Source organism: Coturnix japonica, chromosome 3, assembly GCF_001577835.2.
Source record: "Coturnix japonica isolate 7356 chromosome 3, Coturnix japonica 2.1, whole genome shotgun sequence".
In the NCBI taxonomy this organism is placed as follows: domain Eukaryota; kingdom Metazoa; phylum Chordata; class Aves; order Galliformes; family Phasianidae; genus Coturnix; species Coturnix japonica.
Window position 1 is genome coordinate 24,455,544 of NC_029518.1, and position 16,435 is coordinate 24,471,978.

At 51.4% G+C, this 16,435-nt stretch overlaps 1 protein-coding gene across 2 annotated transcripts; it reads right to left on the minus strand.

Moving 5' to 3' along the window:
• Nucleotides 1-125: 125 nt before the first annotated feature.
• FOSL2 (FOS like 2, AP-1 transcription factor subunit) lies at nt 126-15,141 on the minus strand. Of its 2 annotated transcripts, none has more exons than XM_015857524.2 (4): nt 14,746-15,141; nt 9,935-10,189; nt 6,587-6,694; nt 126-5,533 (listed from the first exon to the last, which is right to left on the minus strand). In XM_015857524.2, the coding sequence occupies exons 1-4, from the start codon at nt 14,842-14,844 to the stop codon at nt 5,024-5,026; spliced, it is 972 nt and encodes a 323-aa protein (XP_015713010.1). In that variant the 5' UTR covers nt 14,845-15,141; the 3' UTR covers nt 126-5,023. The 2 variants fall into 2 exon arrangements, with proteins under 2 accessions (XP_015713010.1, XP_015713009.1); XM_015857523.2 differs by lacking the exon at nt 14,746-15,141 and adding an exon at nt 13,593-14,428.
• Nucleotides 15,142-16,435: the final 1,294 nt, after the last annotated feature.

Consider the following 16,435-nt stretch of genomic DNA (forward strand, 5'->3'; position numbering starts at 1 on the left):
ACCATTGTTGCTGCTAACAGCTGTCTAGATTGCAGCTGCTCTAATGAAAGAAGCACTGAAATGCACTACAGCCGGGCACCTGGCAATGCTGTACCCATTTGTTCATATCGAAGGAACATGCGAGCTTTTAATTGTTCATGGCAAAGGGAGCTTTTTAATGACTTCAATTAACAGAGAGAGAACTCCAGTTAGCTCTTGCTATACAAAAGTGTCCACAATGTCATTAAAACAAGATTTACAAGTGTCATAACTCTCAGCAGCATAGTCAACAATACAGCCAATCATTACAACTGAGCACCAAAGGAGAAGGGGGGGAACCATCACACCGAGTAACAGGAAGGAAAGAAAGGAGAATGGGGGAGGGAGTGCAGAGGAAAAAAAGAAAAGTCATTTTTCTTTTCAGTCTAAATCGATTTTATTCTACAAAATGCTACTCGGTTAAAATTGTAATAGCAAAATCATTTTTAATATGTTCTTTCTTCCATAGCAGCAAGCTTTCTCTAACAAGCTTTTTGTTTTAGTGCAAATACTGTAGGCCTGTATTACAGTAAAGTAACAAGAGCAGAGAAGAGACAACACCAGAGAGAACACCTCAGAGATGAGATTCTCCAGGGCTGCAAGAACGATACCAAGATCACAACGAGCAAAGAAGGGTCCCAGTTCAGTATTCGCCTTTAAGAACCTCCTTGGCAGAAACTATTCCACTGCAGACAAAGAAGAAAAAAGAAAGAAAAGGAAAAAAAAAAGAAAAACCATGAGCTAAAACTTTTGAGGAAAAAAAGATGATGGTGCCCCCAAACCTTCAATAATCCTCACGGTTGCTTATTAATTGCTGAGGCTCAATTCCATCTCTGGCATACACTGTGCAGCAGCAAAATGCTACTGATGCTTTACATTTCCACAGGGAAGTGGAACCGGAATCAGGCCCTTTTTGTCTGAGGATCTCAAAGTAGACTTCAGTGACACTAGTAACCTATCGCTCTAATAAAGATGCACTATCCCTTATTGATGTTACTTTGAACTACACAGTATATCAAGATATATACAACATTTTATCCTCTCACTGAGCAAAAACAATTGGATACTTATTTTCTACACATTTTAATATGGTTTTAATATCAAGTAACCACAAACAAGAAAGTGGAATAACCCTTTAATCATACAGGATAGGAGGGGAACAATTAAGTAAAACAGGATGGAACTTTATTATTATCTTGTATTCTGAGGTTTCTCCTCAACTCCACCTACTGTTCACAGAGGAATGATAATGCATCTTTAGAAACATCTTTTTTTTTTTTTTACATTTTATACAGACAGCAAAACCCAGAATCTTTTATTTAAAGAAAAAAAAAAGCCTAAAAAAAGAAGAAAATTGGAATATTTTTAATGCTTTCTTTATTATATCCAAGTCTTGAACAAGGAAAAAAAAAAAAAAAAAAGATGTAAACATGATAAATAAATAAGAAATAAAATGTAGATTGTTCCCCCCACCTCTTAAAATGTTTGACTTGGCCTTCCTAATGCAAATGAACTTCTAAGTGTCATAACAATAAGATTTCTTACATTTCAGAAGTCTTTCTTGGAATGAGAAAAAAAAAATAATAATAATAATAAATCAACAACAACAAAAAAAAAAAAAGCAGAAAAGCAACAACCAGACACCAGGAATGCAAGTTGGGAGGATGTTAAATTAATGGCGGGCAGATCTGCTGGAGCAGGCACAGAACGGCTGCCTGCCAATAAATAATAAGATACCAGGGAGGAGAGGGGTGTCTTAGGTTTGTTTTTGTTTTCTTTTCATTTAGGATAAAGGCCAGGTGGATCCTACATACAGTAAGCAGCAAAATTAAAGGTTCAGATGAACTAAATAGATCATTTAAATAATAATTATAAAAAAACACAACAGAGAGCTACTGTCCCCAGCAGGTTGGTCCCAAATACCATCACACCACAAGCAGTTTGAGACTAACCCTGTCTCCACACCTACGAGAAAGGAATGGATGAAGGCAGTGCCACAACCAGAGAGGGAGGAAGAAAGAACAAGGGCAAAATTGGAATGCTGAGCATCGCCTAGAAGCTGAATGTCTCCTTCAAGCAGCTGCTACTGCCACTCCCAGTTGGGCACTGCTGAACTTCAGGTGCTGCTGGATGCTTCACTGGGCCAGTCACTAGGGGGTCAGTTCAATACCAGCTGAAATTCCCAGGGCCTTTTTCTATCAACTTCAACAACTTCTGCTCAGAAACCGACCCAACATCCCCAGTACGTGCAGAAGAACGTGGAGACACTGTACATTTAGGAATCACTGGGGAAGGTACTCAGGCAAATACCACTTATGGAGCAAGGAAGACACTCGATTCCCAAAAGCACACCAGTAAGCCTGTAAGGAATTATGCAGGGCCAGACCAAAACAGCAGGAGACTTCAAGCTGTACCTGTCTGCCAGCAACTAAACAAAGGCAATGCTGATTCACTAAATACAAAAGGCAGAAGACTGGCGATGCCAACACAGACATCCTCTAAGAGGTCTGAGGGAGAGAACAGGCAGGCACAAGGTATTCAGGGCTCTTTCAAGTAGCAGAAAATGATTCTCTTTTCTGGGCAGTTTCAAATTGCTCCTCACCAGTATCACAGGATAGTAAAGGGGATGTTCCTGTCCTACCTCTGAGAAGATCAAAAACAGGTCAACGTGCAGTAGGCAAGGGCCAGCTGCAGCTCCTTCTGGCAACAATTCAGTGAGCAAAAAGCTAAGGTAGGAATCACTGACTTCCTTGGGATACATGCCTCTCCCATGGGGATGGGGAGCAGGCATGGATGAGTGGCGAGTCCTGGTCAGGAACCTTCCTGTCTAGCATGAGAACTGTCAGTTTAAGGAAAAACAAATAAACAAACAAGTTTTGATGCTCGTGTGAGGGGAGAAGAATTCCTTTATCAACTTCACTTATTGAAAGAGCTCGATTTGAAACTTCTAGCACTAGTATAACAAGGGAAATATTTAAGCAATAAAGGAAAAACCTGCATTACTGAATCAGTTTTACACAGGAAAAAGATCACTCATCTTTCTATTGCTGGCAGCTCTTACAGATACCCCGGTTTAAAATAATAATAATAATAATTTAAAAATCAAAAACAGCCAAATAGTGTCCCTTTGAAACGATTAAAAGAATAGGCAGTGACCAGAGTTTGAGGGAATCCAGACCAGCTGAGGAAAGGTCTGAGCCTTATTAAATCCCAGTGGAGTTGGCAGGAGCTGCAGCAGTTCAGCATCTCACAGCACTGACCCTGTCATTACATTTTGTATTTCTCCAGGTCCAGCCTGACCAAGAAATTCCCAAGTTTCAGCCAATTTAAATACAATAATAATGAAGAAAATCTCACAATAAATAGCTGCCATCACAGCTTCAACAGCCTGGACTGAAGAGCCATCCCCTAAGCAGCTTAGCTATCCTCATGTGCACAAGGTCATGGTTCATCAGTGCCTTGACACCTACAGGAACTGAGCTTGGCTCCAAGCAGGAAAAGTTTCACACATTGCTGTTCACAGCAGTGAACTTACTTCAGCACTTGTGCCCTCTGTGAGCACTCAGTGCTAGAAGCCAAGCCCACACACTGGAGAATACAGGGACTTAATGCTGGCGGAAGAGCCCTCTGATTTACTTTTGGCCTTTAGGCCAGTCAACCCCAGCAAAACCAGATCAACTACACTGCAAATACAAAAAAACAACGGAGGCCAGAGACTAAGGTGCAAAAAATGGTAACTGATTTTCCTCCAATGTCAACCTGTCAGTCACACCAGATGTTATTAGAACTTCAGCTACACCACTGCCGCCTGGTCAGGAGCACCTCAAGGCCTGTGCTGTGCTGGAGGCTGGACTCCTGCCTTCCTCCAGCCTCAGAAACTGAGAAGCTCCGAGTAAACTCCAGCAGCAAGTATCAACTGTGCAGAAGTGTGCTGTTGTGTTTCCCAACAAGGAAAGGGCACAAGATCCCTTCACCCTTCTAACCTCTGCCAGTCTCCATAGTGCCACCTCTTTCGGTAGTATGTTCTGAAAAGGACAGGGGACAATTTAACTAACAGGAAGAGATCAGCATCTGAGTCAGGGGCCCTGATGGGAAGGAAGATGAAATACTACCTAGAGAACGAGCAGCCCAGAAGAACTAAACAAGTCCAGCAGCAGATCTGGTATTATCAAACTGCAGCCAAAATCCTGCCAAAGACACAAAGTGCCAACTCAGCAGCTTTTCTGGTGCCACTTTGGCCCTGAGATGCTAACTTGGCTTTTGAGGAGCCCAAGGGGATAAATATATCTACTTGTTAAGAGGAAAAAAAAAAAAAAAAAAAAAAAGTCCTCCATGTGAGCCTCCTGTTCTCTCCATTCACTGTGTCTGTGTCACAGGTAATGAGCTCTGCCCTTGCCAATGAGCCCTTGGGCTCCTCTTGGTCCCCCCTCACCAGCTCCCAGGCATCCCCTTCCCAACAAGGCAATTGTGCATGTTTCCCACAGCCCATCCCAAGAAAGATCCTTTAGAGTTCAGAACAACTGGATGAAATGTCATAGGATCGACAACACTGGAAATTATAGGCAGAGAAAGAGAGGGGAGGAAAGAAGAAGTTGTAAGGTAACTAACCAGAAAGATCTAAGCACAGAGCATAACTGATCAGATCAATTCACAAAGCAAAGGGATGGCTAGCAACTGTCTGCAGCTCGCCTTCAGTCCTGGCCAGCAGTGCTCTCCAAGTCCACTATGGTGCCAAGATGAGGTTTCCACCGGCAGACCCTACAGAGGAGAAACTGCCCTCTCCACAATCAGTCCTGGTGCATCAGTCCCACCCTTGCCGTTTCCTGCCTCCAGAGAGCTGGCGTTGGCCCTCACTCTCTTTCCTGGAGCTGCAGCATTTCCCCATTCTTGTTCTTGCTGCCCTTGTGCTTGAACGATCCTGTGCCTGTCTCTAATCCCATGGAGGGGTCTCCCCATGGAGCTGGGCAGGGGATGTAACACACTGGCAATGGGGGGCCTCAGGGGATTACAATGCCAGCAAGGTGGGAGAGTTCAAGGAATCCGAGGACTGGTCGCCGCTGCTGCTGCTCCTCCGGTGAGCTTTGGAGCAGGACTCAGACGGGGAGAGAGGAGACTCCTGATCCAAGACGTTGGGGTAAGTGAACACCAAGTTGGAGGAACCAGGAGTGATGGCTGGTGTTGAGGTCACCACGATGGGAGTGTTGAGTGCCTCCTCCCCATAATAACCTCCAGCAATGCTGATGGGCTTAATGACAGACCTCTGAGCTTTGTCAAGGACCAAGGAGGAAGATGGGATCTCTTCCTCCACGGGCTCCTGCTTCACCACCACTGCTCCGCTCGCTCCAGTCCGAACGCTCTGGAGGCTGCTGGTTGGTGGGCTCCGACGTTCCTCGGGGCTGATTTTACACACAGGGCTGTGAGCAACCAGCATGAACTCTAGTTTTTCCTTCTCCTTCTGGAGCTCAGCAATCTCTTTTTGAAGGACTGACTTTTCCTCCTCCAGCACCTCAGTTTCCTGCAGACAAAAAGGGAATAAGTAAGTATCTGAGGTTCTAGCACTGCTCCTGACCGAGAACATGGCCATCAAGTCCAGCTTCCAGCTGGTGTGGGCAGATACACCCCAGCCTCTTCATGAGCTGAGCAAGCACCAGGTGTTTGCTAGTTCAGCGTTATGCACTTCCTGTGTTTACCTAGAGGCTATTTCCAAACTTCACTAATCTAAGGGAAATAAATAGTCTTCTCATGAGCCCACCTTTGTTATATCATGGACAGTTACTACAACTCTTGGGGAAATATAGCCCTTGCTACCTACATGAGAGACATCTTAGCAGGGAGGACTCAGATCCTCTACCACTGGGTTCTGTATTAAGGTTAAGTCATGTTCTTTTCATTTCCTAGATATAGATAGTATAAAGCTATCTCTCAGCTGTTTTCATTTTCTTTCTGTATCTCATACCCTAGATGAGGCCTTGCCTGTGACTTGTGCAAAAGATTAACAATTTCACCTCCACTGGATTATCCCTTGATGCATCCCAGGATTACTCCATTTACCTTTCCCCTGATCACGTAACACTGATGGCTCATAGTCAATCTGCGAGCAATTAGTATTTTCCTGTGTGAGGAGCTTGCAGAAGTACTCACCCTCAATTTGTCAGGATATGACCTCCCAGTTTGTACTCCTCTCACTTAATATTAGTTTAGTCATGAGAATCCTTACATTCTTCCTATAAACTGTCCAGCTTCCCCTGCACTGAGAATACCTCCCAGATTTGAGTCAGCAGCACATTTCACCGATGTGCTTTCACAGCAGGGAGATGCACGTTGGTCAGCAGGCTCTATGAGAAAAGACCTCCTAGGATGTTTTGGGCAGCCAGCGAAAAGAAATTAGGCTGCTGAGCCCTCACCACTGCTGACACAGGAGCAACGCCACTGGGCAGCCCTGGAGGGGGAAGGCAGCATGCATTTTACAGCATCTGCCCCAGATAGGTTGGTAGAGAAAGAACAACACCCTGCAAGCTGGTCCAAAGGGCAGGCAGCAAGGAGGGAGAAATGCATGCAGAGCACGTACCGCCTGGAGTTTCTCTGTTAGCTCTCGGCGCCTGTTACGACATTTAGCAGCTGCCAGCTTGTTCCTCTCTCTCCGGATCCTTCGCTTCTCTTCTTCCTCGGGCGACAGCTATGGGCAAGTGCCAAGAAAACCCACAATCAGATCTGAGCAAGGCATTCCTTGAAGTTTGTGAGGATTTAACCGCAGCGCAAAGAAAAGAAGGCCTGATCCAGCAGGATGCTCAGCACTCCCCCTCTCCACTGATGTCAGCAGAAGATGAAAGCGCCCAGTATCTCTGCGAGCACCAGGTCTTAGCAGAAGGGTGAGGAGAAGGCAGAGTGGGGAGCAGCGGGGGGAGATTGTGTAAGAGGACAGTGAATCTGCAACAAGGCCCAACAGATAAAAGATGCTCTGATTGTTTCACAACTTGGGTGGTACATTAAGCAAAACCAGAGTGTGATGTTGTAAGCGCCTCTTTCTTGAAAGAAAATATCTGCTGCTTCCCACACAAAAATAGTTGTTAACTTGAAGGTCGGGGATGGGGTAGGGGGAGAGGGAGATCAGCAGAGCTCTCATGATGTCTGTGAAGCAACAATTATTTATACCATCCCAAAATCTGACCTCAGATTTTCAAGCACTTGGAGCGATAACAGACTGCTTTTCACATCAGCAGGCAAGGCTCCAGTGATACCAAGGGCTTCCTGAGGCCAGCTGACATCCCCACTGATGTAAGTCAGGAGCGATTCCATAGAAACCCAGAGTTACACTCTTGCGACACCAGAGGAAGCGAGCAGGAGCCCACAGGATCTGGTGAGGTCAGGCCTAGCTTTGGGGATTTGAGATGAGCTCTTATAAACCCCAGCAGTGGCAACCAGAGCACCCACACCACGTCCTGCTCTGCCTAAGTCTGACCTTACACTGGCATTACTGCGACCGAGCCCAGAACCAAGATGAGTGCTCTGCAGGGCACTTGTTGGCAAGGGACAGGAAAAGAAACAAAAAAAAAAAAAAAAAAAAAAAAAAAAAAAAAAAAAAAAAAAAAAAAAAAAAAAAAAAAAAAAAAAAAAAAAAAAAAAGAAAAAAAAAAGAAAACCCTCTTCTCATAGAAGCTTTCAGTTTTAGTATCTTCAGAGATGTTAAAACTGCAAACGAGATTGTCTTCCTGCTGCCTTTTAGCGTTAGTTTTATTCTAACCTCATTTTGGTTTGTTTTGGTTTAGTTCATTTCCCTAATTTTGATCTCCGCAGTTTCAGGGAGTTTACTTCAGCCGCTGGGCATTCCCCTCTCTCTGTTCTGCTTTTTGCAGGCTCCTCTGCACCGTGGCAACAATTTCACCAGCAGGCAGCGCACCTCTGGGCACACGCTAAGGGACAGAGAAGCTTCTGGTGCTAGCTGGGACTCTGCAATGAGGACTTGGGGCCTGAGAGCTCCTCTACCTGCAGGTAACAATGCCCTGTCCTGTGACAGGGGCACCTCCCCCTGTGGGTTTTGGTACCCTCAGCCCTATAAGGAGCCCCAGCAGGCACACCCAGCATGGCACTGCCTGCTCCATTTGTGGCCTGTAGGTATGCAGGATAAAGTGTATTTGCGCAATTGTATCCATAAGGCAAAGCATAAGACGTGCACGCAAACTCTGGGATGACTCCAGGCCTGTGTATGTAGTTTTCAGGAACACAGATCTCACTGAAAGACACTGGGACCAAAATGAGCCTTCTCAGGACCTTCAGTCATTTGCAAGTTACCTATCTCAGATGTTGTTTTTTTTTTGTTTTTTTTTTTTTTGTTTGTTTACTTGTTTGTTTTAAATCTCATAGATGGGGCTGAAGAGGTGAATCTGAGCCTACTCTACATTAAAGCAGGTCTCAAATGGCATACTCTGTAAGCTGCACTGAATTTGTTTACAAGAAGTTTGCTTTGGCACTCCCGGTGTCCCCACTGCACTCACAAACTATAGCTGTCTCTTGTCCAAACCCCATGCACGCAGTCACTGGCAGAACCATTTATCGAGACAGGCTCCTTTCCTATGTTACACAACATTTTCCAAAAAGGCAAGCACCAGCAGTGGAAACCTGAGCCAAACAGTCACTGCACACAGTCCAGGTCCTGCCATAGCACGTGTCTAATCAAAGGGACTTGGATCGGAATGACCCATAGCAAATGGCCTGCAAACAAGCCACAGGCCAGGAACTGCTTGGCAGGCATCCTTCTGCAAATAACTCTGAACAACAAATAAACCAGAGAATATGGTGATCTCTTCACGGCCAATTTGTGAACACAGAGGCAGCCGTTTGTCAAACAAATTAGTCGCTGCTAATTATTCCCCTGGTTCTCATGAGCTTCCCCCAGCGTTGGACACCAGCCCTGGATGCTGGGATGGTAGGTGGCTGGGCCTGGCTGAAGGGACAGCACCTATCCTGCCCAGCGCACACAGGCCTGCAGTGAGTCCTTCAGGTCCCTACTGGGTCCTTTAGAGGTCCACACTACAGAAGATAATTGGAGTGTGAATCCAAACAGATGATATGGAAATAACAGCAGGGCTGCTGCATCTTATTAGGAACAGGCCTCACGCAGCAGTGTGCTCATACACTGAGGGCGCACAGCGCATCCTGTTACATTTCTCTGTGGCAACCCACAGAACTGCTGCTTAAGAGCAATTTGCGGAGTTTCAGATATTTCAGACTGGCCTGACGAAGGCACGGGCAGAAGTGGGACCAGCTACCCCACCCCACTATGCGAATGCCACCAGGATGGCAGCACATGGAGGATACCCATTTTGTTGCCTTGAAAAGGTCAGGGTGAGGAGGTGGGTGTAGATCAATGCATCCCAAAGGTTCTTTGTGACACTGGATGTGTTCTGGGGAGCTGCTCCTCCCTGCATGACACTGGCTGGCACTTGTGGTATCACCCAGAGTGAGACTGGAGCAGCGCAGGTGTCACAGAACAACAGAAAACACCAGTGGATGTAACCTAGGTAATTCTTAAAACTGATACCTATGTAAAGCTCTGGTTGCTCAGGGGTTTCCTTCTGCCTGGAGCAGCAGAGACACTCAGACCGAAACCCACAGCTCAACTTGAGAGTTTCACCTGCTCCTGAAACCCAGCTGCAACACAGCCTGGTGTCACAAGGCCTGTGATGGAGAGCGGATGAATCGTGTCACACACTGAGGAAGCAGCAAGAAAACCACAGTCCAGCTCACACTGTGCATCATCCTGAGAAACACCAGCACACGTACAGAGAGTGGGGCAGACCTCTGCTGTCCCCATGGGGCTGGGTGACAGTGTGAGAGGGCAGCAGGGGGACTCCCTTTGCATAGGGGAATTTGTACACATGCCATTGATTGCCTTGTATCCGCCTCCCCACGCAGTTACCTGCTCATCCCTTCGTCTCCGTCCCACTGTGGTGCCGATGGTTTTGATGACACCCGGTCGCTGAAGGGCTGTGTGTCCGGCCACAGAGGACAGCGGTGGCAGCGGGTGGCTATAGGGGTGCGAGCGAGAGTACGGGCTGGACATGGAGGTGATGACAGTGGGCTGCACCATCCACTGCAGGTCTTGGCTGGTTGTGATGGCGTTGATCGTGGGTATAAAAGCGCTGCCTGATCCTGGCATATCTACTCGAAATTTCTAGAAGGAAAGGTGGGGGAGAGAAGAGAGGGAGAGAGAAGAAACTGTCAGTGAAAGCAGAACATGACATATCCACAGAAGCTAGCCAAGACCTCAGGAGTGTCCCCAGCAAGGACCAGAGCAGTGCCTGAAGTAAATACAGCACTGCCAGCCCTGGCCCCTGCTGCATCCCAGTCTGCCCTGCGCCAAGCATTTGGCTTTGTAAGCTTCCTCTCGCAGCACCCTCACCTAGCCCTGTCCTTGTTCACTACCTCCTCAGCATCCCCACTGCTCCTTCCAGCACAGGGCAAAAGGGGAATTAAGGAGTTTTTAGAAAAACACACTGTCAGTCCAAAGAAAAGGAAGAGAAACTTAGGCTCTGAAGTGCCATTACTAAACAGAACAAAGCCACCTACCAAAGGATTCCCCCAAAATCCTGGCTTGGTCTGCATGAAGCTGGGTACAGCGACAGCAGCAGCTCACCTCTTGCTCAGAGGTTCTATACTTGCCACACACAGTGTGAGAAGCCCAGCCCAGGGATGGTTACGTGCAGGGATATGTATTTTAATAGCAGCCTATAAAATAGTTCTTAGGTTTGAGATCGGACAAGTTCCCTGCAGCTCTCTGCACTGTCTAGACAAAACAAGGCAGCAGTAAAAACCAAGGCAGTAGGTAATGATCTCCAAAATACGCGTACACCTAGTTTCAGACAGAGGTAAATCCATCTGTATAATACGCTGGCACTAAACTGCCAGGAAAACAATTGCTTGTCCCCGGAGGGGGAAGCAGGGGAGGAGGAATGCTTTTGTCTATGAAGAGCTCCCATCAGGAGACTTTCAATGGTGAGACCGGGCCTTACAAACAGGCACGCCTTGCTCCAGCTGCCTCCGCACCCACTGCGGAGGGTCGGAGCTCGTAGGACCCGCAGCCTGCAGCATTTAAATGGTCGTGCGGAAAACACCCGCTCTAAGGTCAGCACAGCAGCCTCGTAGGGACACGAGAGCCCTTGCATCAGCTTGACCTCAGCCCAGGTAAGTGTCCTAGATAAGGGACAGCACTTCACAGGTTTCCTTTTCAGGGTGTGCCTAGTCAAGCACCGTGCCCAAATGCTTTGTTAAAGCAAGGCTACTGCAAATAGTGTTCCACATTCTGATAGCAACAGCACTTTGGGCTAGTTTTATCCAGAAGACACCCAGCTGCCAAAGCCTGCAGACCAGAAGATCCAGTTTGAACGCAGATAAATGCCAGTTTACAGCTTTGGATAGCCCTAAATCTAACAAGAAAGGACAAGAGAAGGCAGGAGCGCATCTACTGAAGGGAGTGGGGAAACAATGCTAACAGGATGGCACTGAGACTTGGCAGAAGCCTCACCAGAACCTCTGAAGCTCACCTGCAGCTGGAGCCCAATGCAACCTCAGTGCACCACACACATCAGTAAATGCTACCCTCATGAGCACTGGCAATGGAGGCCCAGAGCTGAGCACTGTACACACCTCAAAGGAATTTACTGGTGAAAATCCCCTTCTTTATACTCTGCCCAGTGTAGGCTGTGACCACACGGCCCGCAAGAGGATGGCTCAGTGACTCCACAACCATCACATCGTTATGAAAAGATCTGAACTTCACAGCAGGGACAAAGTGCAAGACAAACCACAGGCGCGGAAATCAAGAGGTGCAAGTTCTGCTGCCAGTTCCACGAGTGCCTTCCACTGTGACCTTTGCCTACTTGTGCCACCACCAGCCTTTCCTGCACCCCAACAGAGAGAAAGAAACATCCTGCCTTCTTTATACGGATGCTAGAAGCTATGACTGCACAATGTATTGAGATTTTTTGGTGCTTTGCTATGCAAAGACAGCATTTGTGTTCCAGAGATAAGGACCTTTGTGGTGGTGTAACACCACTGTAGCCTCCACCCACTGACCTGCTACAAACTCCCATCAGAGCCCAGGAGAGTCAGACCCATCACCAGATCAGCCATGTAAGATACGAACATCTGACACAAGTCAGCCCCAAGTTACTAGTCAAGTGGCTGTCACCATCTGAACGCTGTAGAAGCCACTGGCAAACACCCCTTTATTTCACCCAGAGGGTTTCTGCACCCCCAGCACAGGCTTCCTGGACAGCAAAGAGAGGTGCTCAGCTCAACCACATTTCTCTGCTCACTTTCAGGCCAGGGTACGAGGCCATGCTGGCTGCAGCCTGTCTGTGCCATGCCCCATTGCTGCCACCGGTTTCCTTTTTCATCCCTCCAAGTATCTTAAGAATTCCCTCAAACCCGCATCCTGTACTCTCCAGAAGTGGTATTTTCCCCAGATACCTAAGCAGGGGGGCACATTGCTGAGCCTGCAGATAAGGACACCAGGGTTGCTGCTGGATTTTCCCTATGCTGTGCTTCCCACATGGCCAAGCCTTCCCACCAGGACACCTCACCACAGCCATGCCCCGTGTGCCTGCCCCACCTCCTCATACGCTGCTCCTGCTCCCAGGGGCACCCCTCCACCAGCTCTCAGCTCTCCTTATCTACAGGGACAGGTTGGGCCACAGCCAAACTGTGGGGCCGCACGCACAGCACGCACTCTGCTGCTGCTCTCCACCCGACCCAAGCAACACGCGGACACAGGTATCATTACACAAGCAGAACAAGGAGCGAGGAGGAGGCCTGTTGTTAGGAGTGCAAAGAGCTGAGCCCAGCCCTGGCTCTGCCTCACCAGAGCCGGCCCCGAGGAGGCCCTGGCCCTGCTGGGAGTGACACGCTGCAGGGCTTGCCCAGCTCGGAAACAGAGGAAGGAAAACACACACCAAAATACCTCCCCAAAAATCCACCTAGAGAGTCTTAACTAACACTCAGTTATCCAGTACAGAGCATAGGGCCAAAGCCTCTAACAAATAAAAGGCCCCACCAGTTGTCCCACACTGAACGCCTCCTTGAAGGACTGGACACAGCGCTGGGATATCAGGGGAGAGTTGCCCAGTCTGAGAGCACACAAATTATTCCCGTGAGGGGCTGTGCGTACCACATGGCAAGGCAGCGATGGGGAATAGAGCACGGCACGCAACTTGAAAGGAAAAATGTTCCAGTGCTGTGCTGTATGGGAAAAATAATTAAAAAGCATCAAAGTTTTGGCTCACAGACACAGTTTCCACTCAAGCATGTGACTGGTGCGTCTTCCCTTGCTTTGGGAAGAGGAAAAAAAGAAAAAAAGCCGAAGAAAAAATTTCTGCAATGCATATTTTCTGTGGCGATAAAGCCCCGCAGATCTGCCCAGCCCGGAATCAGCAGAACGGCCCCATTCCTGGGGGAAGGCAGCACTCGCATGTGATCCTAATCTACAACATCTGCAGGGACCGAGGGAAAGACGCCTCGAGATATCTCCGAATCCCGAATGCTCCTGCCAAGTCCCGAGCTGAGCCCGCGTCCATCACCTCCGGGTCCATCACCTCCGGGACCGGGCCGTGCCGTGGGACGCACCAGAGTTCGGGCACTGCCAGAGCACACGAGGGACGAGGAGAGGAACAGTTATGAACCCCTCGGCCGGCCTGAGCTCCGGGGCACGTGCCGGAGGACGGAGCGCAGGGGCCGCTGTCATGCGGAGCGCCGGATCCCGCTGCCGGACACGGAGATAGATGTGCGAGCTCGGCACGGCCCGCAGAGGGCACCCGAGAGATGCGATCGGAGGCGGCTGGGAACCGCAGCGTCATTTCTGGTAAAACTTCTTTAATGGGAGGAATGTCACGGGCTGGTACGGTTGGCAAAGTTTGAGACCGGACTTTTTTCTTTTTGGGTCTTTCTTTTTTACCTTCCCCCTCTTCTTCCCCCCTTCCTGACGATCTTACGGCTTCTCGATGGGAGGCAACAAGGCGCACCCGCCGCCAGCCCGATCGCACAGACCCACCCGAGAAAGAATAATACCGGGAGAAAAGGGGGAGCGCGACTCCGAAAAAGCCAAAGAGTGGGGAGAGGCGGGTCGATGTAAACAAGTTATGAAATAACTTCGGTTTGTATAACTGCCCCGGTTGTGTAACGCCTTCCACCCAAGTGGTGGATTGGGGCTATATGGGCGAAGAACCCATTTTTGAACGTTTTCTCGAAAAAAAATGGATAGACGGGCAAAGGAACGTCGCGCCCTTTGGGCCCGGCTTCGAGGAAGCCGCTCCCGTCCCCGCCGTCCCACTCGCCGCCCGAGCCCCGCAGCCGAGCGGAGCGGCCCCGAAGGAAGCGCGCAGCCCCGCACCGCCCGGAGCCGGAGCGTGACGCCGGGGCGGCGGAGCAGGGAAAGAGAACGGCCGGGAGCCGCGGGGATAAGAGTCGGTCCGCTCGTGTGCTCCGTAGGGGAGACGGCCCGGAGCGCCGCGGGACCGCTCGGAGAACCTCCCGGCACAGGGAAGGGGAAAGGACGGGGAACCGCCGCGCTGCCCAGGGGCGCCGCCCCGCCGGGAGCTCCGGGCGCGGTCCCCCGCACCCCCGTGGGTCCCAACCGCCGGGATGCGATCGCTCGGCTCCGGCCGCGCTCCACCCGCCGAGTCGAGTCCACGGCGCCCACCCCGCCCGAACGAGAAGCGGCGGATGCGGCCCTACCTGCTGCGCCGCGCCGGCCGAGTAGGGCTCGGGGTGTCCCGGGGAGCCGCTGCTGCCTCTGGAGGAGGTGTCGAAGCTCCCGGGATAGTCCTGGTACATGGTCCGAGCCCGGCCCGGGGGAGCCGCGTCCCCGCCTTCCCGCGCCGCGGCCGCCGCTCCCTCGCCGTCTCCCCGCCCCTCGCTCCGTGCCGACCTCTCGGGCTCTGCCTCGCGCCTCCCGCAGCGGGAGAGAGTCGGCGGCGGGAGAAGAAGAAGGGGGGAATAAAAGGAAAAAAAAAAGAAAAAGAGAAAAAGCGGAAAGCCGACCAAAAACTACGGCGGGCGGCGGAGCGCTGAGCGGGCGCCGAGCGGGGTTCAGGCAGTCGCAGCCCCGTGCGCTGCGTCCCGTCCCGTCCTCTCTGTCCGCGCCGCCCGAACTCGCCCCTCCGGCGGCGCGGCCCCGGCCCTGGGGCTGCGGGCGGAGCGGCTCCCGCCCCCGAACGCCCCTCGCTAAAAGCGGCGCTCCCGCGCGCGGTGACTCAGAGCCGCAGCAGCAGCAGCGCGGTGCCCGCCGTGACTCAGGGCACTGGCAGCGCCCGGCCCCACGCGCCGTTTATCCGGCCCCGCGCCGCCGCCGCCGCCGCACCATGTGCACCCGCACACGTCAAACCCGCGGCGCTGCCGCTCCGCCCCCCCCGCCCCGGCCCGGAGCCGCCCACCTGTCCCCGCGGGTGGGGACGGGCCGGCGGGCGGTGACTCCCCGCGCTCCGCCCCGGCTCCGCTCCGCTCCGAGCGGCCCCCGGCGGCCCGAGCGTCCCGCGTCGTTCCCTCGCTCGCCCCCGGCTCCGTCCCGCCGGCTGCCGGTAGGTCCCCGTCGATGTCTCGCCCCCCCGCCCGGCCGTGGCCTCTTGGTGCCGTCCACTGTCGCACGTTGCCAAAAATGGGCATTTGCGTCGCACTACGCCAGCGCGGGTTTCCTTGCCGCGGATGACGCGCCCAGAGAGGGATTCCCTGCTCCGCACCGACGCCATTTAAAGGGGCAGCGCGCCCTCCAACATAGCGGGACCACCGGCACCGGGCGCTCGGCAACACGCGGGTTCCAACGCCGTGCGCCGTCCCCTACGAACGTACAAGATGAATTCCGTTGTGCAACGGGCTCTCCCTGCACCCGACGGAACAAGCGAGGGCTTGTCCCCCGCACAACCCGTCCCTGCCCCAAACCCGGCCGCGGGGCCCCCTGTGAGACAGACGGAGGGAACGTGTGAGCTCCCCCGTCACCCCGGTACGGCGGTGCGGGCTGTGGCTGTGCGCTGTTCCTCAGACGGCCCGTTGTAAACGCGTCCCGTAGTGACCCCCCGCCCGGCTCCCGTTGTTCTGGGGAGCAGGGGGTGACCTGCGGCACCTGACACACGTGCAAAGGCGGCCGAAGTTCCGTGAAAGCAATTCCGTACCGCACGGACAGCACCGAGCGCAGCAAAACATGCTGAGCGCTGCTGCTTCCAGGCAGCACTGAGAGTTCCGAGGATGATCTCGCCCAGGATGTTATTCCATCTTTCCACCACAACCCGCGCTTTTTCCGTCTCCTTCCCCTCGCTGCTATGTATGGAACTGCGGGGAGCAGAGCTGTTCCGTCTGTGGTCTGAGGGGATGACCAGGAGGTGGCTGCTCTGGACAAGGGCTGTCCCTGTCAGGCAGCTCCATGCTGGAGTTA

Bases quoted from the DNA above. Each gene is read 5' to 3' on its own strand.
- FOSL2 (XM_015857523.2), bottom strand. From the start codon at position 13,868: ATGACGCTGCGGTTCCCAGCCGCCTCCGATCGCATCTCTCGGGTGCCC. The intron at 10,190-13,592 runs GTGATGGACGCG...CTTTCCTTCTAG, and splicing joins CGGAGGTGATGGACCCGGAG to AAATTTCGAGTAGATATGCC. The intron at 5,534-6,586 runs GTACGTGCTCTG...TTTTGTCTGCAG, and splicing joins TAACAGAGAAACTCCAGGCG to GAAACTGAGGTGCTGGAGGA.